General features: G+C 39.8%; 1 protein-coding gene across 2 annotated transcripts in view; it reads right to left on the bottom strand.

Moving 5' to 3' along the window:
- Window positions 1-1,770, bottom strand: part of fgd5a (FYVE, RhoGEF and PH domain containing 5a) — a 38,392-nt gene extending 36,622 nt beyond the window's left edge. For both annotated transcript variants that reach the window (XM_080462433.1, XM_080462434.1), the window contains exon 1: window positions 1,529-1,770. In XM_080462433.1, coding sequence (XP_080318559.1) covers window positions 1,529-1,538 — 10 coding nt within the window. In that variant the 5' untranslated portion in view covers window positions 1,539-1,770. The remainder of the gene's footprint in view (window positions 1-1,528) is intronic.
- Between the last annotated feature and the right edge of the window lie 22,241 nt (window positions 1,771-24,011).

Here is a 24,011-nt window from a genome sequence, read left to right as displayed (position 1 = left end):
CAGACAAACAGCTTGACATAAACTGAAATGGAGACATTAATAGTTAGGAAGTTAAAGATCAGGATCGTCATAATGCTGACCCCCACAATAAAGCATTAAAATAAAAAGGTAACGTGAGTAGAAGGTGCTGCTTATGAAATTTAGAGCTGTCATGAAACACACCCATACTTAACAAAGTGTGTATACACCCCTGGTCTCTTCCTGTTATTTAGTACCTGCCCTGACGCACATCCTATTAAACCCTGTGTGCACTTTGGTTATCTCTCAGTGTCTCTGTCTTGCTTTCTGTCAGCGCCTCTGTCTGTCTGTCTCTCTCCTAAGATGTATTTCTACAAGGAAACTGTAATCCATTGCTGTATATCAATTTAACCAAAGAGTTTATATTTCATATGGAGTTAATTTCTCAACAGTGTTGCTGTAGAGAAAGCCACGTTCATTAAGCAGCCCAGCAGAGACCCCCGGAATGACTCCACACAGGATGTCCATAGGGGAAGGACATTAACAGCATGGCCCCCCATCACTCCTCCATAAACCTCTAGGAGCACACCATTTCACAACACGAATGGACTTCCTTCTCGTCATTCTTCCCCGATTCTCACGACACACACACACACACACACACACACACACACACACACACACACACACACACACACACACACACACACACACACACACACACACACACCCACACATTATTATTTTTTTTATTTTTTGCTGAAAAAGTTCCTTTGAGTTTGTCAAAGAACAATAAAGGAAGGAGCAAAAACAAGGACCCCAGTCTGACAAAGCACCCAACTGCAAAAAACAGGATATGAATTATGCAACAAGAATTCAATTAAAACAAATGTTTGAAAAACAAAGGAAGAGATAGACGCTGGGACCTTGATTTATCCAAACTCACAGGATATGATGTCAGACTCTGTCCTCATAATGCCCTCAACGAATAACAACCTGCCTGAATAAAAGTGACACGGTTGTAGAACAAAACGAACCCAAAAACAGATGACGCTCTTTTCAATCAGCTGAGGGTTGACCCACACACAAAATAGGTAACCTTGCACACACAAGGCCATAGCTTTATCTACTTCCACAGATGTGGATTATAATCCTAATTCTAACCCTTTACTAATCCTCAAACAGGTCATTTATTCCCTGGTGGGCTTTCTGTGAGTGCAGCCCATCTAAATCAAATTTACATTGTAGTTTTGAACCTCCCAAAAGTGTGAATATAATCGACTAGAATTGTTTTAGGGAAGATGTAGTTTAATTCCTGTCACACTATCGAAGTGTGTGATCAAACAAAGCAAGCGTTAATTTTATCCGATAATGAATATGTTGTCTACTGCAAATATACTGTAATACACAGATCTGATATGTAAAAGTCAATTAAAAGCTGAACGACCTTATGAAGTTAATTGACATCATCCAAATATACAATAACATGACTTCACGCAATAACCCTTTAAACACTATAAAAGTTTATTTTTAACCTGTTACCGCGATTTTTTAAACTATTACAACCCACCTGCGTTCATTGTGAGGCACCATCATCCACGGAAACCCACTGTTAACCTCATTCTGGCGCCGTCCAGAAACACCGACGGTGTCCTCCAAACTTAATCCAAAAGGAGGCACATCGCGCACAGACCGGCCGGTGTGAAAAGAGTTGCAGAGGGTGTCATGTCGGTCCTCTTCGGGGTGTGTTGTAGAGGTGCCTGAGCTGCTGTGCTTTCAGCAGGCGTTCATCTCCAGAGCCGATGCTTCAGTAAACTGGTGCGCTCCTGCGTAACCGGGAGGTGCTGCTGCGCGCTTCCTGAGGCTGGACCACAGCGAGGCGCGGACCAATCCCACACTGCATATTCGTCATGTTGATTTCATTGCATTTTAGCTGCTAATGAAGTTTCTTTTTTGCAGTAAACGACTTTTATTTGTATTTTTTTTAAACCTGTTCATGCATTGTGCGAAAGCACTGCACCTCACGATGCATGCGCAAACTGTGCCAAATATAAGACATGTGGAAATAAAATAATAAACCATAAGCCACAAATCATCTCAACTGCTTCAAATCTGCGAAATGAACAGCTGTTGCCAACGTGCAAAGCATAATTCCCTTACCAAAAAAAAAGAAAATCTGTTCAACCATCATTTGTTCGGGAATATGCTTCTTCAGTAAAATACAACCGATGATAAGTGAAGACCCATGCAGACAATCTGTAAGCTGTTCAGCTGTGCCATAACGTACTTGTCATGCCTTTAAAACACTGGCACTTCATGGTGGGTGTATGGTGGATTGTGCACCATGCATTGCATTCTCAGGGATTCTTCTCACAGTTTTCTGCAGCATGTTTTGATCATGGAGAGTTTCCTGCAGCTGAGCAGTGCATAGAAAGGTTCCTAAAAAACAGTTTCCAAAAACAGTTTCTCTAGGACACCAAAGCTTTTTTTTTTTTTTTTTTTTTTGCTATTGGCTTGGCTTCCTGGCCCGGCATCTGTTGCACTATTGAATGAATGCAACCCCTTTAAAAACCTCTCTTCATAACAGGAAACTGCTCTCCCTGTTTCCTGCACAACAGGCAACACTTCCTTAGCAACAGATGGGAAAGGTTGGCTATGTTAACCCCTTAGGTAACCTGCAATGTAACTGATTGACTGGTGCAGTGTGGCGCATGTTGGTTCAAGGAACAGAAACTTTGGTGAGGTTAGGACTGGGATTCATGGTGAGATTTGAAGGGCAGAGACACCTTGTGTAACACAGATAGGTTGGAACCAATCCCACTTGGGGTCTTTGATTTGACAGCCCCAATGCTGTTTTTAACGCCCACACATTGAGATGGGACTATCATACCCCCCCGCCCCCCTTTCTTTTCTTCTGCACACTTGAAGGTCAAACAATGCAGCAGACCTCAGGGATTTTTGCAGCAGCGTTGGATGGTGATGGAGCAGAGAAGCACAATAAAAGAATCTGAATCACCACAGGGCTCTGGTCCCGGCTGCTACAGCCATGATCAGACTCATACATTACAAGCACAGGAAGGCTCCCTGTCCAGATGGTTTGGTGCAGGAAGGATTAGGTTTGGCTGCAGGTGCAAAGTGCTATCAGACTCCTTCAGCAGAAGGTGATGAGACTGTTCATGTCAGAATCACCTTATGTTTTCTTCACACTGGAATGAGGTCTTTCGACATCATTAGTGACTAAAAGTTCTGGTGTAATAATACATTTTAGGAATTATTAAGTATGACACTAACCTCATTTGCCTTTTTTTATATACAAAGATGTGAACATTGTGTTAGCTGAAGTAATAAAACTGTGTTTAGCAATAATGCTATGCAATGCATTCTGCAATATTTATTCATTGAAGTTTAATCGCCACTTAATCCAATTTATTTTGGGTAGGGGTAAACTGGAGCTGATGCCAGCTGTTATTGCGCAATAGGCTGGCCACACCCCTGGATATGTTGCCTGTCCATTGCTGGGCTAAATTAAAGACAATCAATCACCCACTCCTCAGGCATGTCTCAGAGTGTGGGTGAAACTGAGAGCACCTGGAGAAAACTCATTCATCATAGATTATAGTTACTTGGTTAAATTGTAATGTTACTTGTTAGTATGAATTGTTTTTGTCAATTCTAATGTTATCATAATGTGCACATACTGTAGCTCAAATATTGGATTTGCTGTAAGAAGTCAGTACTGATGACTAGTTTAAGTTCAGTTACATTTAGAACAGGTGGTGGGAGCATGATGCTGTATAATCTGGATATTAGAGCTTCTTGAAAATTAATCTATGAACTGGCATCGACAAAATACCTGGGATCGACGACCAACCTCTACGGACATCTCTTATATGGACTCCATTAATATGCCACATTTTCTATTGCTTCAGCAATCTCAAAGTGCTTTATAACATTATACATTCACCCATTCACACAGCAATGGGGATGACACCCATTCAAGGTGTTTTATCTCCACTGGGGGTAGTTCGGGGTTTAGTGCTAAAGTACACATTGACAGGGCAAACTCTGGGATCAACCTTGTGATTGGAAGATGACCTGCTCCACCCACTCCACCAGCAGGTTAATGTCGGTTTAAAGGTTACAAGTTAATGCAACTTTCGTTTGGTTTTCATAGCTGAGGGTGGATGAGGCAAACCTCTACAGAACAGGAGTTCTGTGAGCTGTTCATGGTCAGCTCAGTGAACAGCGCAGCACCTCTGGAGCTCTAAAAATGCTGTCACAAGCTCACTGATGCCCCAGTATTTTTAACTACCCTGCGATACCTATTGAGTCACTCCAACTTAAACCAATCCATTGAAACTTCACAATCTTAACTCAACTTGAATAACACATTCAATTATTAAATTATTTAAGCAAATGTAAGCCAATTATGTTTTTTAAGATAACTTTTTTTCAACAAAGTTAAAAATACATTAGCTAATGGAGACTATAACAAATAAGTAATTTAAACTCATGGTTTTTTTTCCCCTCCCAGTACATATCTTAAATGAATAAATTACATTAAGTTACTGGGCTCAGTTAGATAGTGAAGTTCACTGATTAAATAAATTTAATCTGTTCGCTTTACTGGCAAATGTCGTGGCCTCATTGTTCACATCTTTCCCACATCTGCTAACTACAACATCACCATGCTGCCTCGATCAAAACAATTTCAATGACTCAGTTGTTTTGCTTGCACGTATTGCAGGTGATGCCGTAATGATCATTGTGCTGTGTCAAAGCCTGCACAGCTTTTATGTGTCAGTAGTAGCACATTTATTGCTGCCATAAAGTATCCTTTTGTTTTCAAATTGGCCGTCTAAAGATAGCCCCTGTATGGTCTTTTGGCAAAGCCAAACACAGTAAGTTGCTCTCAAGAGTATTTCACTAACAATTGGCAATGATGACCTTTTCTTTTTCTTGCTCTCTTTTGAGCATAATATGTTTTGCTTTCACAGGGAGTGCAAATAGAACCTGTCAAGATTATTGTGTCATGTTGCTACTGAAAAGAATGGCTTTGGGAGTAAATATCCCCGCAGATGTGGCACAGACGGTCAAAACATGTTTTTGGACGGACGACGCAAATTTCCTGGACAGCCTGTAGCTGTGTGCCGGGCTCTGTCACCCCACCTGGAACACAACTTGACCGGGAAAGGGGGAATGGAGATATTAGGAAAAACATACTGTAGTAGCCGTGAACGGGCTGATTCTATCTCCCCCTTCACTCGCCTGCACACACAACGCCAAACAGGAAAGAGATCGGGGGAAGGGGTCAGCAACTTGTTCCCAGAGCTGAGACAATCCATAACACCTGCTCTACCAGCCACTACTGGAATCTAGGCTCGATGTATACGCTGACTGTTTTCATCCCCCCCCCTGAGAATAGAGCTATGTGATTTCACAGTTAAATGCGGCAACTAACTGGAACGCACATGTTTTGATTCAGGCCTCATTTGGCACAGCGTGGCGCAAAAATATAGACCACTGGAAAGTTTTCTACCTAATTCTTCTCTCTGAAAAGAGGCACTGAATCATGTGCCTGTGCAAACCAGTCGTACTGTATTAAGTTCACACATCGATTTATGTGATACTCAAGAACAATCAGGCAGAGGTCTTTCGCTCCCCGAGGTGACCTCGCACACCTTTGTAATTGGGTGGCAAAGTGTTTGACCGCTGTAATGGATCGAACTGCTATTGACATGCTTTATTGATCTCCAGCTGTGCACAAACAGTAAAGACGGCAGCACTCCTCCAAGACTGTTTGCCCCCAGCTTTAGAGCCTGATTAAGAAACTTCACAGCAAATGACACTGGTATAACAGAACACTGGACTTTATTAAGATGTCAGAAAACTGAAGAGAGCGCACATCATTTTGGGATTACTCGAGTCTGCATTTTTTATTTTTGACAGATAACTATGACAAGAAAGACAATGTATTATTAAACACCCTCCACACCCACCACTCATGCTGAAGAATGAGTTTTAGAAATAAATATTATTTTTGTAAAGTGAGCAAAAAGAAAATGCCGCTGTCAGCAATGTATACTGTGTTCTCCCAGAATGAGTCACTCCATCCCAACACCGCTCCCTCGTCTTCTGCACACGCACACTATAAAACCAAAAAGGCTGTCTCAACTTTTTTTGTGATCTGGCTTCTTCATTTTCAAATTTTGTGAAAATGATCACCATCCCACACACATTTCTAATGACAGATGTCCACTGGAAAGTATGTATACAACAGAGAGGAAACATTTCTTACTGGATCTTTATTAAAGATTATACAATTGTGTTCTATGCACAATAAATCAATTCTATATGTGTTTTTGCAAACTAAAAAGGTACGTATGCACATTGCACCATCTCACATTTGGTATCACAATTTTGTGCAAAAAAAATATTTGACTATTTTCATAAACAAACATTATTTTGGGGCACTCATGCACTTATATGGAGAGGAAGAACCTCTCAAAACAAGAAAACCTGCATATATTTGCATGTTCAAGAGTAGACTCTTTTTACACTGTTTTTAAATAAGGCGGCTTACTTCACCAAGAATTATTCCTCTTTTTAGTGTTTGGTTGAAAATGGCATAGGAAAGTCAACTGGTTAGACTTCAGATTATGTTTTACAGTGCTGACACATATGATAAACATACACAAGAGGTTTACAGTTAACAGTTGCACCACAGAATTCTTTTTTTTTTTTATCATAAAGGAGCAAACAAAACTTTAATTCACTAAAACATTTCTAGATGGACAAATGCACATGATTAAAACAATTCCAAATGCTAACTTGATTTATTTATACAGGGTATTTTGTGTTGTGTGTAGCGCACTGGAGTACAAGAAAATAAGTATTACTGCAGCTGAATAGGACCATGGCTTTTGCACAATGGCTGCCATATTGTTGTTAATTAAACTGAAGTCTACAGAGCAAAGCTGGAGTCTGACAACAGATCAAACTGTTATTCTTCGTCCTTTTTTTGCAACTGAGACAAACATCCAAGCTGCACTGTAAAAGCAGCCATTCACTGGATAAAAATACAATCCTCAAGAAGCAATTCTCTGTTAAAAGGAAACATTTATGTCCTTATGTCCTTTCACTGCAAGAGATTGATGAGCTGGGAGGGTCTGCATCTCAGTAGGTTTTAATTTGCTTCATAGACATCCTTAATCAGCACAGTATGCATGTATTTATCACTTTAATAGCTTCCAATGCTCCGAGGTCCCATGTGGCAGAATGGCACAAGTTGCCTGAATGGGATCTGATCTGAAGTGTGCTGAATGTTTATGCTGATACATTCTGTACAGGTCTGTTTATGAGGGAAAACAGTGAAACTATGTGCTCCTCACAGCCACCGTTCTGAATGTGGGGAACGGTGAAAACAATAGGATCATGAAGGAACCCCCCCCCCCCCCCCCCACACACACCCCCGAACCACAATTTACTCTTCCTGTGAGTGTTTTCGCATTTCTCAGCCAAAGGAGACTGGAAGGATGTAGATACTTGTGCGAGTAAGACGCTTGTCTTTGGCAAAGCTTTTTAAAGTCTCACGCAAGTCTGTCATTAGGTAAAGGCACACTGTATGACTTATGTAACCACCTGCTCCAGGAAAAGGAGAGACCATTTAGTAGAAAGTCTACTGGAGTACTGAAATTAAAACTGCTGTTTAATTATATTAATTGCAAAAATAAAAGTTGTTCTGGGAGCAAAAGTACAATTTCTTTTTTCCTGCATTAAGAATTTATTTCAATTTACCTCCATTAAATATCTGAATTCATCTGATAAATAATGCCGTGGATAAAAACTTTAAATTACTTTAAATAAATAAATAAATAAGGCATTAATTCTATATGGTGAGAAAAATGGAGAAAAGTTTTAATAGGAATTCAAATGGTAGAACTACACTATAACTTCTGATTAAAAGTTGTGACGTGTGAGGGAAATTAAATACTTGGAATTAATTATCCCAAAATACTGTTTTATTGCAGTAATGTGAGTATGTGTACTTTGTTATTAATGTGACAGCTAGAACAGCAGAGCTGCATTTTACAATGTAAATTCTTTCTCTCTTTCAATTCTCTGTGACTTTGAAGACATACAATGGGATACTCTTCCTGCAGGTTTGTCACAACAGTAATGAAAAACAGTCATTGTGCACAATGCCTGCATGCATCAACCATAAGTGACATCTTTGAAAAATGAGTGTTGTTAATTCCTAGAAGCACAGTGTATGTACACTGGAAACATTATGTGCACAAGATAACAAATCCAGGGGGTTTCCAGCTCCTTCTGACAATGCATGTTTCATATTCCCCCTCATGATACGAGTAGACAATGTGATCTGTGTGTGTGTGTGTGTGTGTGTGTGTGTGTGTGTGTGTGTGTGTGTGTGTGTGTGTGTGTGTGTGTGTGTGTGTGTGTGTGTGTGTGTGTGTGTGTGCGCGCGCATGTGTGCGTGCGTGCCTGCGTGTCATTCACTCAGCTTGGCCTTTCGTGGTCGAGATAGCTGCATCAGAGTGTGTGGAAACCACGAATGGCTGTTGCTTTTGCTTCTTCCGCCAGACCTGTGTGACCTTTTACACAAAGATAACAGGGCGGTCTCTTATCCCCAGAACTCCCCCGCCCTCACAAGTCCACAGCTCCCCCATCCCAACAAACAGAGCAGGCCTGGCAGCTCAGACAGAGGACTTCCTCCCTTCAAGCTGTCTGATAGAACAATATCAACAGCCAGCGCCACAAGCTTCCTCTTTGTGTCTCCAGTAGGCTTTTGTTTTGGAGTAATTTGGTTCTTTCGAATCAAAGACAGGTCCTTGTTGGACAGGAAATAAGAAAAGGGCATTCTAATAGGATTTGTTTTTTAGGGTGCGTAGTCAATAAAGATAAAGACAATCAGGTCATGTATACATCGTTTGTGCCAGGATAAGAGTCATCATTATTTTTAGTATGTGAGGTCCACATGGCATTTCAATAAGTCATCAAAATCATATTGCTGGTTAAAAGCTCCATCATCCTGTTTTTGCGTGATTTTATCATTCTTGCTCACACAGTGCAACTCTATACATCGACAGCATCAATATATGTTTTTCATAAATGGATGGTTTTGTCTTCATGTGTGACATTTTTTACACGTATAATTAAAATCAAGTCAACCTGCATCAAACGCTCATCTCATACAAAAGGACACATAATGTGCATATTGTATAAAAACAATACGACCCCAACAGGTGTTAACAATGCAGGTGCTTTGTTCTATTAAATGTCAGACTAAATAAGAAGGTGGTGGATGAATAATAGATAACATTTAAAAGAAAAGTGGTGAGTTAATCGTCTCCTCAGCACAGTGCATTGAGTTACTCTCATGTCATCCAGACCAACTCTAACGCTCGCAAATCATTACCATTGTCCTCAAAATCATACCTCAATGCAACAAGTCATCATCAGTGATCTATTATTCATCTAAAAGTGACAAATGTCTGTGAAAATATGGACGAAGGCAAAGCAGTGTGTTGTGCATAAAATGTAACGAAACACGTTAACAGTGAAAGTGGAAACCAGTGAAAAGAAACACAAACTGCAGAGGACACAAAATAATATAAAGATTGGACTTCAACGGTGTGTCAGGTCCTTCTGCTGTGATCCATCTGTTATTTCTAATATGTCCTGTTAGAAGGTGTTCAGTCAGGTGAAATGTGGCAGTGACATGTCTTTTCCTTTACTGTTAGTTTAAAATTGAAAGGTTGTTCCTTATTTTTTCTACAATGATAGCAAGAAATACAGTAATGTGCAAGTTTCTCTTTCATCATAGTCTTCAAGTGATTTGAAAAAGGTCAAACTAAGGATTGTGTGTGGCTTCTAACAGAAAGTGGCTTTCCTCACGAGCGGTGGTATCCTATAGATTTGACAATTATAGCTGTTGAGAAAGGTGTTATTTTTTAATAGGATATCATGCACAATAAAGGTGCAGCATTCCAATTAAAAGAATGACTTGGGGAAAACACCCTCCAGTTAATAATCCAATCAAAGATAGATTTAAAGATTTAAAAGATCTCAAAAGATTTTCTTCAACAAGTATCCCAGTATATCTCTCGGTATTACAACCCTCCTCTAACCTGTCTTAACCCATCTTTGTAATGAGGTCACTACTGATTCACTATCACTTCTGAACCTCCTAAGAGAAACCCTATAACAGGAGGCTCCTGTCATGACTCATTTGATGGAATTATTTGCATTTTGGATTTGGCTTTATTATAGGTATTTTGTGAGACAAATGAAACATATTTACAATCAGGGAATAAAAGAAGTCATGCTTAAGAAACACAGACATTATTTCACAATTCTCTTCTGCAACGACGAATGAAACACCAAACATTTGACTTGTGGTTTTATGGCTTCTATCTATCGATCGATCGATCGATCGATCTATCTATCTATCTATCTATCTATCTATCTATCTATCTATCTATCTATCTATCTATCTATCTATCTATCTATCTATCTATCTATCTATCTATCTATCTATCTATCTATCTATCTATCTATCTATCTATCTATCTATCTATCTATCTATCTATCTATCTATCTATCTATCCATCCATCCATCCATCCATCCATCCATCCATCCATCCATCCATCCATCCATCCATCCATCCATCGGTCCTTTCCCTTTGGTCCCTATACATTCTGCTCATTTCCATCATTATGATTCCTCATTTAGAGACATTTTTTCTCCCCGGAAAGCATCAATGTCCATTCATAAAAAAGAAAATAAGGTTATTATGGTTATTTGTTATTTAAATGTATTAGAATGAGGTATTTCTCCATGTTTTCCTCCCTATTTCATGCCATCCTCTCTTGGGCCATTTTATCCTCTTTGTTCTCTTAAAAAAAAAAAAAAACTCTCTCTCATGAACATAAACCGCAGGGACATGAGTGGTCTCGATGTCCTGTTTCTGGTCAGAATCTTTTTTGCTGAGGTGGTGTCGGGCTATGTCCATTCTCTTGTACAGCTCGCCTCGGGGGATGAGGGGGTGTGTCGGGTGTGTTGGGGGAGGATGCCTCACACACAAACAAGAGGGGTTTTTTTTGTTTTTTTTGCAACATCAGCACAAAAGAACAGTCAATTTTCATTTATGGAAACTGCAAAACCAACCAGGTGTGGAACATGCTTGATCATGTAAATTTGATCATGTGAAAAAAATCCAAATAGCAATGCATGGCTCTGCAGGATGCTGCAGGATGGTGGTTCCTGTGGAGACACTGCCTTCTAATAATATTGAGACCAGATATGATTGTTTGATTGTCTCAATGAGAAAATGGCTTTAGAGATGACAGTCGAGAAGCATGAACTACAGTGCACCCCCAATCCAATCCTCAGTTTACCTCCCTTTTTCTTTTTGTCTTTTTTCAGATCCCAAGATCCAAGTTTTCTCGATATTATTGTCTATCCCCATTAGGCTCCAGAGGCATTGTAAAGAATATATGGTTGTCATGCTAACTGAGGCTTTTAGGTCTTTACATTTACTCTACAATTATGCTTGAAACTATCATAACTGTTGGACTGATGCTTTTGTCGTTTATAACTGTCTCTGGATTCCTCTAATATAATTGATGAAGTAAATTCTATAAATATGTTTCAACTAAATATGTGTTAGTTTTGTGCATCCCTTATAGGAGGCCTGCCCAATACTTTGAAAAAAAAAAACAGTTTTAAGGCATTAAGTTGTATTTATGTTATTATGACTAAAGTGAACATTGCTAATCTAATTTCTTTGTAAGACATCATCATTCAAGAAAGAAGTCCAATTAACTCGAGAGGAGTTTAGTAATGCAAGAACCTAATTTATAGCAGAGAACATTGCTTTTAATGACGAAGGGAAGGGGGAGAGGCCACTTAAAATAGTATTATCTATAAGTAATATCTGCCCAGGGTGTCATTCTCAACACCGTGTCAGCTGGTGTCAATCAGCCTCTATTACTCCTGCAGGGATGATGTGCTTCTATGGCAACGCAGAGGTCAAAGAGGTCAACTTTGATACAATGAACGGCAATCAATCCTTACTGCCGTCACAACACATTGGCAGGTTGATATTGTGTTGTCATTATTCGGTGCAATAAAAATCCCTCTTTCTCACTCTCACGGGACTCACTTCTTCCCTCACCCCTCATTGACCCACTGGCCATTGTCTGTATTGCCCACACTCACCCTCTTCAGTCCGGTCCCGACTCTGCTGCGTCGTATTGCTTTATGAATCCTGCGCTGTGGCGCCAGGGCAATAACCAGGATTTAAATGTCAGGTGATGGAGCCACTTTAAACTTAAGTAGGTAATAAAGATATATTGCTGCAGAGAAAGTGTCTTTTTAACTATCGCCAGTATAAAGACTGAAATATTTGTTTATGTTTTATGTGTGTGTGTGTGTGCATGAATAGATTTTCCCTGTGCTTTTTCATTCTCCTCTAATCAGGTTAAGTGGTGCCCAGAGGTGCAGCACAGCGAAGGTCATATCCAGACTATCAGGCAAAATAATTTGGGGAATTCGTTTCTGTCATGTTTTATCAAATTTAGGTCCTTCCTTTGCAAAAGAGCTGAATTTGACTGTTATTGTGAAATACTTGTTGCAATAGAAGCAACAACTGAGACTAAACTAATGAAGTATGCCTAATCACATTAATTAGATTTCTGGAGATGGTGTCGTGAATCCAGGCTGCCATGAACTCTCACTGTCATGTTTAGAGATTCTCCACCTGTTAAGGTAAAGGTCAGTGGCACCCAAGTATGGACAGATTAATTAATAATATCTTTTTTATCATCCCTTTCATCACAGCGGCTGTTCATGCTGCTTGTATGCTATTTAAAATTTTATGCACCTGTTTGTGAGAAGTACTTTTTGCAAACTTCTTAACATAGATGAAATAAAATTACAAACACTTTTCAATATGTTACTAACAAAAGCATCAAAACCACAAGATATAACCTCAGCATTAATGTTTTTGCAGCTGAAAGAAATGCGCTGGACCCCATTGTATAATGGCTTCAAAGTGAAGGTCAGGTTCACAAACACATGCTTACTTACAGGTGTTTCTCATGTATTTCTGATGGCAGCACATTTTTACATTCAGTCATTCAGTCTTGTTTTGCACAAAACTCCAGAATTACAAAAAAAAGAAACAAAAAAAAAGAAACATGGAGCTTTATGGTTGTAAAGTTGTGAGCACTCGTCCCTCACAGTGAAAATATCCTTACATATATTCTGGACTGTGGTGGGGCTTTCTGTATTGACTTTGTTCTCTATGTTCTACTGGATATTGGTCTGTGGGTGCTCCAGTTTCCTCCGACCAGACAATGATGTACAATGTGTTAATCAGTCTCTCGCTACTGACTGTAGGTGCTGCATGTGAGTGTGTGGGACTGTAGACTTTGTGACGGACTGGTGATCTGTTCAGCATGTGCCTTCTGTCCATTTTAAGCTGAGATCAGCTCCATCCCAACAGAAGCTAGATGACAACCTCCCACAATGTGGAATATGAAAGTCTTGAGATTTTTAATTTGGCTGCATGCTTTTAAAGGTTTTTGCTTACTCGTCACCCCTAATTTATGTAACAGCTATGCTACTTTATAGTGATTTAACGTTGGTTTAAATTATGTCGGTTTTCTGACAGAACGTTAATCTCTCTTGTTGAATAATCTCATCCTCAAATGTACCTTTAAGAATATCGGAACTGAAAGCTTAACCTTGTCGCACAGTATATTAAGATGGGAGCGATAAAAATAACATCCAGAAAGTACATGCATTAGTGCTTTTTCCATTGCTCCAGCTGCAGGGTCCCTACTGTGAGAAAATCTCTTGCTTCAAGCTATATGCACATTTTATGAGCTCCATTACAAAGTTTGTACCGGCACACACATAAAGAAGCTATAAAATGTGTAGAATCATCCTTGGGGGCAAATCTCCCTATCCGATTCCTGTTGTCCTCAGGATGGACACATGCTTATTGTGCTAAATAAAGAAAGCCTTGCTTCTTCTATCACTTTTTGGAGGGCATTCACCCTCCTCTCTCACCTAAAGGATGTGTGAGTGTGAGCATGCAAGGAAAGTGGCCAACGTTTACACACACAGAAGCACTTTTCATTACTCTCAAGAGGTGAGGTCAAGAGGCGAGGTCCACTCAGCGAAGCCGCACAACTATTGTCAGTGAAATGAGATGTAATATGTGGCTGAGTGGCTTTTATAAAACAGCACGTCCTTGGCGGCAGACAGCGAGCCGAGCGAGTGGTGACAGTCGGGGAAATGAAGCTTTAGGTGGCGGCTGAGATGGAACAAGAGATGTCTCAGTCAGATGGATAACGGCACGCTATCAAACAGCAGAGGCACCGAGCTCCTGGAGAGATCGTTAGCGGAGCGCGACGTAAATCATAAGACGGGACACATTTGCACTTGTTGGCGACACGGATCAGCAAGTCTGTGCTAAAGGGGGGCCTGTAAACAGAAATTTCCATCGCTAAGGTGTTTTCACGTTTGCTGATTTGATGAGATTAATGTACATTTATGAAAAGAGATTAGCTATGCCTGGCTGTGAGCAGAGTCCCAACCTGCAGAGGACAAGCCTGTCACCATTTCATCTTTGGTGTGCATCCATTACTGAGCAGAATTATAATGGGACAGAGACACCACAAGGACAGAGCCAAACACTAACATGATTATGGTAATGACTGCCAGCAGCTACTCCGCTGAGTGTGAGGAAGATGGCACCGAATTCCCAACAATTAATCAAAACACATAAATAGACATGCTGTTATTGACTTTCACTACTGGCAGACAAATGATTGGTGAATTTTGTTGATACCACTAAAGCTATTCAATCACCCTGATGCATGGGATGAGAGGTGGGAAAATTAGTCAGGTCACAATACATCACGCCAACTCTGAGTTTACACTTTGTCAGCAAATGTAATTAGCCGGAATCACACATTTTCAGATCACATACATGTAAAGTGGCCCGCTGTATTTCAGATTAAACTGACCTATGGGGCGTCTTCTGTGATGACAAATTAGACAGCAGCGAAACTACAATTTTCTTCCAGCATGAAATGGGAAATTATTGAGAATCCAGTGTTTAACGATGCAAGGTTAGAGGGCAAATAGGTCTGACATGAAACTATAATTAAACTAGAGTTGCAACACAAACACAAAGAAGACTTTGCTGCGATGGGTTATAGGTGGGAAAATCCCTTTGATATATGAATGGAGAACAAATGATCAGAGAGAAAATGTATCTTAAGAAAGATTTCAGTTTTTTGTGGATTCCATAACATTGACATGGCGTTTTTGCTTTTGGCCTTGCCATAAACGTTCTGTGAACCTTACTGTAAAATGTGTTTCAGTCTAATCTGAGGAGTATGTAGTTATATGTATCATGGAAAACTCATGTAATCTAACTGGGATGTTTTCTTAAAACATCAACTGACAGACAGCTTCCTGCTGACTTCGAAGCTTCAGGAAAACTACTCTTGTGCTATAATAACACAATACATTTTATTCCATATTTCAATCTTAACTAGAGCCTAACTTCACATGGACAGACAACATTGAATGTGGTGTTTTAAAAAAAACAATAAAACAATGTTCATGCCGACATGTCCCACTGTGCACAGTCATCTTGTATAAAACTTGTGGTCCTTGAAACTGCCTGAAAAGTTATGTCAAAATACTGACTACATTTTTTTGTGAATATCTGAAAAAGGCTGAAAATTACGAGCACTAAAGCAACTTCAAAGCAGCGTCACAGCAGACAGCCATCAACATGTCATGCTCACAGTGTATTGGGCCATAAATCTGATCCAAAATTAGTATTTCCTCATTTTGTGGTTTTAAAGCCTTTTTTTCCCCTCATAACTGTTCTAGGATCTTCCACAGCCCAACACAGCAGCGCTATCAGAGGATGTGAATTCCAAACACCTCCTGTGAGGCACCAGCCTCTCACATCCCACCTCCGTCAGCACATATGCACAGTGATCTTGTACGCGTGTGATCGCGTCAACATGCACATTCACAACTGTGCAACTGTTCACTACCACATTAATCACTCATGCACACACTCACACACCTTCTCTTCCACTCTTTTCAAAAATACATGAGTCTAATTTATTTTCTCATCTCATTAGCACCTTTCTTTTTTTCTCATCTTCTTTTCATTCCGTCTCTCACCTTCTTTTCACACTCAAAGGCTTTTGGGGGAGGACTGATTAAAGGGAATACTAGTTATTTACACCATTGCGGTAAAGCTGTGGAAATATTTGGCTGTATAGGCTTTGAACCAAGGAACAAAACTGATGTTGTGCTAATGCTCCTGATGTTGGACCCCACAGGCACGACTGGAAGCCCATCGAAGAGGACTTATACACAGCATAAGCATCTCATATGCTCCCTCGAAAACCTCAGGGGGATCTTTGTTTATGTTGCTGATTTCCTGTGATATGAAAATTCCGAACAAGGATCCCTCTCTTTCCACCTCCATTTATGTTTTTATCACTTTTCTTCTGGAAGACGGTATAATTTTTCATCCTTAATGCCACCAAGGGAAGTATATAGCCAAGACAAATGAACGGCTCCACCCAACATCTCAAGGGTCACTATATTTCAGGTTGGGATTCCATGTTCAGACATAGACATTTTGTTTTCACAAGGAAAAATATTGAAACTATTGCTCTTGTTTGTTTCTCATCGTTCTCATCAAATGCTGTGTTCATGTTTGTTGTTTTCCTCATACAATAGCAGAGGCTGTTCTGTTTTAACACATCAAGCCGGTGATACGGCATTGTTATCAGCTGAAAGCAAGACTTACAATAATGGACATGCTTCAGGGGCAAACAGAGTGGAAAACATACAGGACCGATCACCAGGATATGTGTGGGCAGATTCATCTGGGTTGTTGCCGTGTGCTGGGTTCGGTTTATTTGTGAACATCATAAAGTAGTGAATGGTTTTGTGTTTATTAGAGGGGAGAGGATGGCTTAGCCCTGATGGAGCAGTATTGATCCTCCATCAACCACCCACACATGCTAAATCCTCTTCTTGACAACCGTGATGGAGCACTATGCAGACACTTGCCTGTGGGCTGTGTGTGACAATTCATGAGGAAATCCATGTTCAGAACTAAATTGTCGGCCATGTTTCAGTACTGGCACTCTGTTTTCTGCCAAGGTGCTAATAGTGGATGGGAGGTATTGTGGTTTGAGTTTGAATTTATTGTCTTGGCTCAGGCTTCTGGGTACATACACCTTGATTTGCATCAGTCATAGACAGCGGATCCCTTCTTTGAGGTCTGATGTGTCTCAAACTGATGTCGATATTGCATCTCAAATCACCCTGTTTCCTTTGATTTCAAACTGATTAACATGCGTTTGTTTTGTAGGATTAAAGACTCTGGATTCAGCTCTGATTATCATGTTTCCTGTTTTGTATGATGTTGCCTTGTGCACTCACCTCTCTCTTCTTAACTGAACAGAAGTGTGCAGCCATGAGTGATGTCACTTCTCAATAATAAAAGGTGAAAAATAACATTAAATCATCTACATGATTCATTCTGAAGTTGGGGAGCATCCCAAAAGGAAACTTTTACCATGTGACTCAATGAGGTTGAACATCTTCAAGTGGTCATGGTGGACAGAGCCCAATAACAAAATAAATAAATAAAACTAAACAGAATAAAGTAACTGAAATGGGATAATAAAATTTTAAACTCAACATGTCTTTCAGTTTTCTTATCTTAAGGGTAGCACTAAATTATCATTATCTGCCTTTAGGTATTTCTACCCTTTATGAATTTAACGTTTTTAATAGACAAACAACTGTTGGTAACTCATAAAGAGACATTTTCAATTAAAGAAAGAAAGAAAGAAAGAAGTTATCCAGCTTCCAGCCATGGAAGATTTGACTGACTTCATTCATAATCAACCATTCTGGTGACTGTGTGCCAACGTTTATGATCACTTCCAGAACGATTATGCACTTCTACTGAGAGATATAAACTTAATGACTCAGCATATTCTCATTTTCTCCTTCATTATTAATCTGTTCCTTGGCAGCTGTTATCAGGAGGGAAAATCTGTTTGGTATGGATAGTTTTTATTGTGTTTGTTGCGGTCCCTGTGCAAGCTGTTCATATGGTTCATTCACTAATTCTCAACCCACAGCGGTGTGACAAGCTCTATTAAAATTATATGACAATTAAAAAAATAACTAAATATGATTACTTTTGGATCACAAGGTTGAAGATATGAACTCCTAAAGCAAATATAATAGTATATAAGTTTGTTTAAATGACGCAAACTAGCAATTGTTTTTTACCATGTTTCTGTCCTATAGCCACAAAGCTGTTCACCAAATCCAACTAGTTAAAATGAAATGAGAGAAATCCTTTTACAAAATTCCTATGTGAGAATATCCAAGCTCCAGGATGAACTGCCCCAGCACATGCCGCTAACACAGAGGCCTCGACTCCAGCTGCAGAGAAGCAGCTTTTTTGGGAAAAGAGTTAAATCCCCTCTACATGAGGTGTAATGAGGGAACGCTGAGCTGTGATCCCCTCTCTGTCTGGGCTTAATATGGTAATACCTAACCCCCACAACACCGGCTGCCGGCAGAGAACACAACCAGGATTTACTCTCTTTATTACCTCGGCAGAGCATTTCATTTCCTGGGCATTTGGGTGGGTTAGTGGTACAAGCAGGCGGGTGTCAGGACTGGCAATCAGTCAGCGTGATGCTGGGAGACAGTGACGCATATACAGAGATAGAGAGAGATTGACAGATAGCGAGAGAGAAGGAGTACTCTTTTGTTTGAAATGAAGAAGCTAATCTTAGTAGAAATAGTGTTGAATGTGTACTAACACATGGGCGTCCCAGTGTTTCTATCTGCATTGTAAAGTGGGCCCCCCTTCCCTTCACCGAGTGGCCCCCAGGAACTGATGAACAGCACTTGGACACCATCCAAATAAATAAGAGTTAGTTTCCAACCAGTTTGTTTTTCTTCATCATGGTTTCATTTTCTTTTTTATTACCTTCATTGTGGTGACACCGGGAAAACACAGATATCAGACGAGCTTGTATTTCTGTTAGGAGACTCCCTATCATGCACTTTAATGTGACTTGAGCACTGACACAAGCGCTATCAGATGTTGCCAAAGTTTCAGCTGAGGGATAGTTTAACTGGATTTACCCCTACGAGTAAGTAAGACGAGGTTCAGCTCACATCTAACGTGCCAATAAAAAGGATAATTTTTGCAGTGTTGTTTTCCTGTCTATGCTGATACATTCAGTGTTTCTAATGTTACGTTAAATATTAAGTTACAATCACTGATGTTTTTGTGAGGTAGTTACTTTTGCCATATAGGAGTGTGTATTTACCCAAACAATACAAGATACAAACTTAAGTTTATCTGATGACAAAAGAGGTCAAACAAAACAAACTCAAAATAACTAACAACCTGAGGCGTTAACTCAACAAACTGATCTGGCAGAATGAGCCATGACGGAGTATATATAGTGGCTGGGCAAAACCAGCTAAGACACAAGAGGGAAACACAAATGACACTACACAAAACTAATGCTGGAGAAAACTGCCTGAACTCAAAAACCCCCTCTGCCATGGTAAAAGATGGTATGGCTGATTGCTTGGGCATGGGCATAAAAGAATCTCTGATCTGTTGCAGCTGCAGGATGACTCCTCCCACTGGCAAGATAACTTAAATAGGAAAACATAATTAGTACAACTGAACTGTGGTAATGATAGTCTTTTAATGTGAAAATGTGTGCACTCCATTTAAACAGTGTGAGACTAGGAAAAATAAATTATAAATGAAATGAATAAATCAAATGTGTGATGTAGACATGAACGGTTTGGGGTGTGGCTGTCTGAGAAAAACAAACAAGGAAGTGAGTGTGAATGGCATCACCTTCAGACTTTACTGTGTGGACTTGTCCATCACATACTTATATAAAACAGATGCAGAGTTACTGTAATTGTTAGCATTAGCAGTTCCCAGGCTGTTTTCCCAGGATTTACAATTTCACTAAAATCCTGTTTACTGGAGAAACACCTCAAGCAGCGGCAGGTCACGCCTTTACAGTTTCATGGTGCTTATGCTCACACAAGATGCACGTTTCAGACTGACAATAAACAGCAGTGTTGCTGATCTATTTATGAAAAAAGCTGTGTTAAGCTGAACCAAGAGATGCCAGTGGGGAAAATTTGGTCACTGTCAGAAACACAAACAAAAAACCCCCAACATTTTCCCGATGATTCATTATAATTCACTTCAACAATTTAGAATCGCATCACATTTGGTGGTAAGCAGCTAGGAAACAAAGACACAAAACAACAAAAACCAAGGCAAGATGAGTAAAAAAAACTAAAAATGTTAACAGCTGGTCATATCCTGAATGTGGGGATTATGATATATAATTATTGTGTTGCCACAACTAGTCAGACTCATGGGTGAGCCCTCCTGAAACAACATGAAAGATGTTTAGCCGTAATTAAACTTAACATTAGTGTGTACGCACAGTAGCTGAGACACATGACAACAGGGCTAAACAGAGGCTCAAGCTCACAGCTGAACTCAGCGCAGGTAAAATGGAGGTTATTGAAATGCTTATACTGTTCTTTACGTAGTGTGCCAGTCAATTCAGGCGAAAGCATTCAAAGATTAATAACTGAGTCTGACCTGATTCACGGACACATAAACGATGTAACGTCATCTTAACTTTGTGAGTGAATTATTCATCAGACTGACCCTGACAGTGCTGACACAGCTCAGCGAATGTGCAAAATATAAACACTGTATATAATGAAAAGTAACGTCATAGTTGTTGTTTATTGGTGTTTTGTTTTTTTGCAAAGAAAGTCCGCAACTTTTTAAAAAAAGTATAACTAGAAACAGTAATCATACAACTTTTTAAGTAAGTTGTAGTACTTGGTTATAATCTCTGCATAAAGTCCTCATGGTGTCGACTTTGAATAGGAGCTTTCATCCCAACAGAGAAATATGAGATATCCACAGTCTTTTTAATATAGTTTATTGAAGTATGCGTTCAAATGATCTGGCAAGTTGTAAGTTTAGCAACATTAACTAAACCACTTTCATTGGGCATAAATAAACTGTAATCCCGTAATTATCATTAACGGAGAGGAAAACACCGCATTACCCTTGGCAGGGTAATCACGTTTAACAAGCTTACACCCGCATCATATTGTCATCGTGCTAATTAAATGCGGTGATAAATTTGTGAGCGTGTTCACGGGCTAAATTACGAGCCGTTACAATGCAGGTTGCATTTAAATGTGTAGTCCTCATATGCATAGACGTAATATTAATGTGAGATATGTCAAGATGAATAATGTCACACACACTGCTCAGCTAGCAGTCTTTGCAGTTTTGATTATAGGCAGTTTCTGACAGTAAATCTCTGTGGGGAAAAAGGAATAAAGTACACTCTTATAATACAATTATGAGAGCATTCAAAATTGAATTATTGTTTCACTGAAGTACACATCTAAATCATTTTGCTCCAGCCTTATGAGAAATATTAAAAAGCCAAAACATATTTCCAAACATATTGCTGCAATGAAGCTGCCACAATGGAGGAGAGTGTTTTCTTTAGGTGTTACTTTCACAATGCAGATTGTGCAGTCAGTTTCACCACATAGTGAAGCTGCTGTGAAGTACGTTACAGGGCATTGTAAAAGATTTCAGGATCTCCTGTGACTGCTTATTGTGAATATAATTGGAGAACATCCCCGTGCAGTGACAGAGGAGACAACAAGCAAGTTGCTTGGTTTGTCTGTGGTCTTATCAGCTCTGCAGAGCAGCGCGAGCTATTCCAGCCTCCCTCCTCAGTCATGTTCTTAGTGCAGAGGAAGGATATACCCAACTTCCTATTGCTCCACCCACCTGCCCCAAGCTCTGTAGTGTAGAGGGAAAAGTAGCACATAAAATGCAGGGGTTAAACCTTGGGTTGGGAACAGCTCAGACAAAACATGGCAACCTCTTAAATCATAGCTGTTTATTTGTCTGGCACCGAAACGTGTTGCGCTTTCACTCACGTGGCTTTCAGCTTTCATCCAATAATCAGATGTGTTTGTGTGATTTTCTTTATGTGCTTAAGTTTGAGCCACTGCTGCTACAATTGCAGAAAAAAAGAAAAAAAGGATTGGTGGAAAAATCTAAAGCAGTGTTTATTTACTGACCAAATGAGATCAGCAATGACTAAGTGCTCCATCTTGTCACAAGGAAATTTACTGGATCAATGGGAGGGTCGAGATTTTGATGGAGAGGGAAAATTACTTTCCACGGGCCTCCGACTGTATTATGGGCAGAGGGACAAATAAGGACAGAAGACTTATTCTGGGTTTTGATATTCCTGTTGTTGCTCTGAGGTGACATTTTAAAATCACCTAATAAATGTATTTGGATTGATAAATAGCTGTAGGCCTAATTGACATGCACTGGACCTTCACCTGTACAGTAGTGTTTTTTTATTTTATTTTATTGTGACACAAACCTTCTTAGCCAATGACTGATTTTCCCTTGGAAAAGAAATAAAAAATTTGAAATACCAGAGAGAACAATTGGGGAAAAACATTGCCTTTATGCACAGGGTCTCATTCCACCAGGAGGAGACAATAGCGATGGAGGTGGCCGAGCAGGAAGCATGGTGAGGAGGACAGGAAAAAGGAAGTGCAAGCAGGAATAAACGCTGTTGAAATAGTTAGAGCACAATTTCCGCTCTCCACTGTCTTAAAGTTGAACTTTAAGTAATTCTTCTGTTGTCCTTGAAAGACACACGAAGTGAGCCTCTCCCCAAAATCTGACGGAGAAATCATTCTGATGTCGACTGTGACGTTACACAGATAAAAGGCACATCGGTGATGGGTGTTCACAGGGACATGCAGTTCTTTTTCCTGTGGCATTTCACCTTTCTGAAGAATATATGTAAACAAATGTTAGAGCCACAACTAATGGAAGCTCGTGCAGTGTTTTACCATCAAGTCAGGCTTCAATTTGCTTGTCATTGCAGTTCTTAAGAAGGTAAACAAAGCGATACTTGAGACAAGAAGGTGGATACTATTTTCTCCTTTAAAAGGCACCGTTTACACAACTATATTCTTACATTGTGTTTTGGGGTTTTCATTCACGTGACAAAGGGGGCCAGAAAACGCAGCTTTTTGAGAACAGTTCCCAAAGTGGAACTACGTCAAAATGCTCCAACTCTGTCTCCATGTAGACGCCAGAGACGCTGCTACTATGCATGCGCGCCACAGCGGTAGTAAACAGTTGTTCTTCACACGCACAGTAAATGGATATCAACAACAATGTTTGCCTCCAGAGTGTCATGACTCCTCGTCCATATTCTCCTGGGACTGGGTAGTTTTAGTTGAGAGTCGCCCGCAATGGCAATTCAACTTCATCGTTGAGGTGTGAACACAAAACTTTTCCGAAACAAAAATGCAAAAACAATGTATTTTCACTTGAATACTTGTCATGTAAAAAGGGCCTTAAACTTGTTGCTTATTTGATTGACATCGCACAAAAACTTTGAACAGGAACTTCTCATGCTAAAGAGTCAAAAGATAGGAATGTGATTCTTTCACAGCCTTTAAAGCAGAGGCATTGAAACTAGTGCTCGAGGGCCAATTAATTAAGATTTAATCCAATTATCAGATTTAAATAGACTCAAAGTAAATTGTAGAAATATAACAGAATATAGCCCACTCAAGAAACTTGTACTTCACAGTATTGTACTGTACTGCTGAGTACTAGCACAGCGACTGAGCTGATCAAAATGAGGCTAAACAAACATAAAAATGGCAGAACCAAAGAAATGCAAAATAGCAAATGATAAACTTCTCTTCTACTGACTGGTCCTGTTTGTTCATATATTTCTCTGAATGCGAACCTCAGGGAAAACAGCTTGGAAACCCTTCCTCTGAAGTTGTCTCATTAACACTACGT

Source organism: Lipophrys pholis, assembly GCF_963383615.2.
Source record: "Lipophrys pholis genome assembly, chromosome: 4".
Lineage (NCBI taxonomy): Eukaryota > Metazoa > Chordata > Actinopteri > Blenniiformes > Blenniidae > Lipophrys > Lipophrys pholis.
Note: the sequence above shows the minus strand (reverse complement) of the source record. Positions and strands in the feature narration are given on the sequence as shown.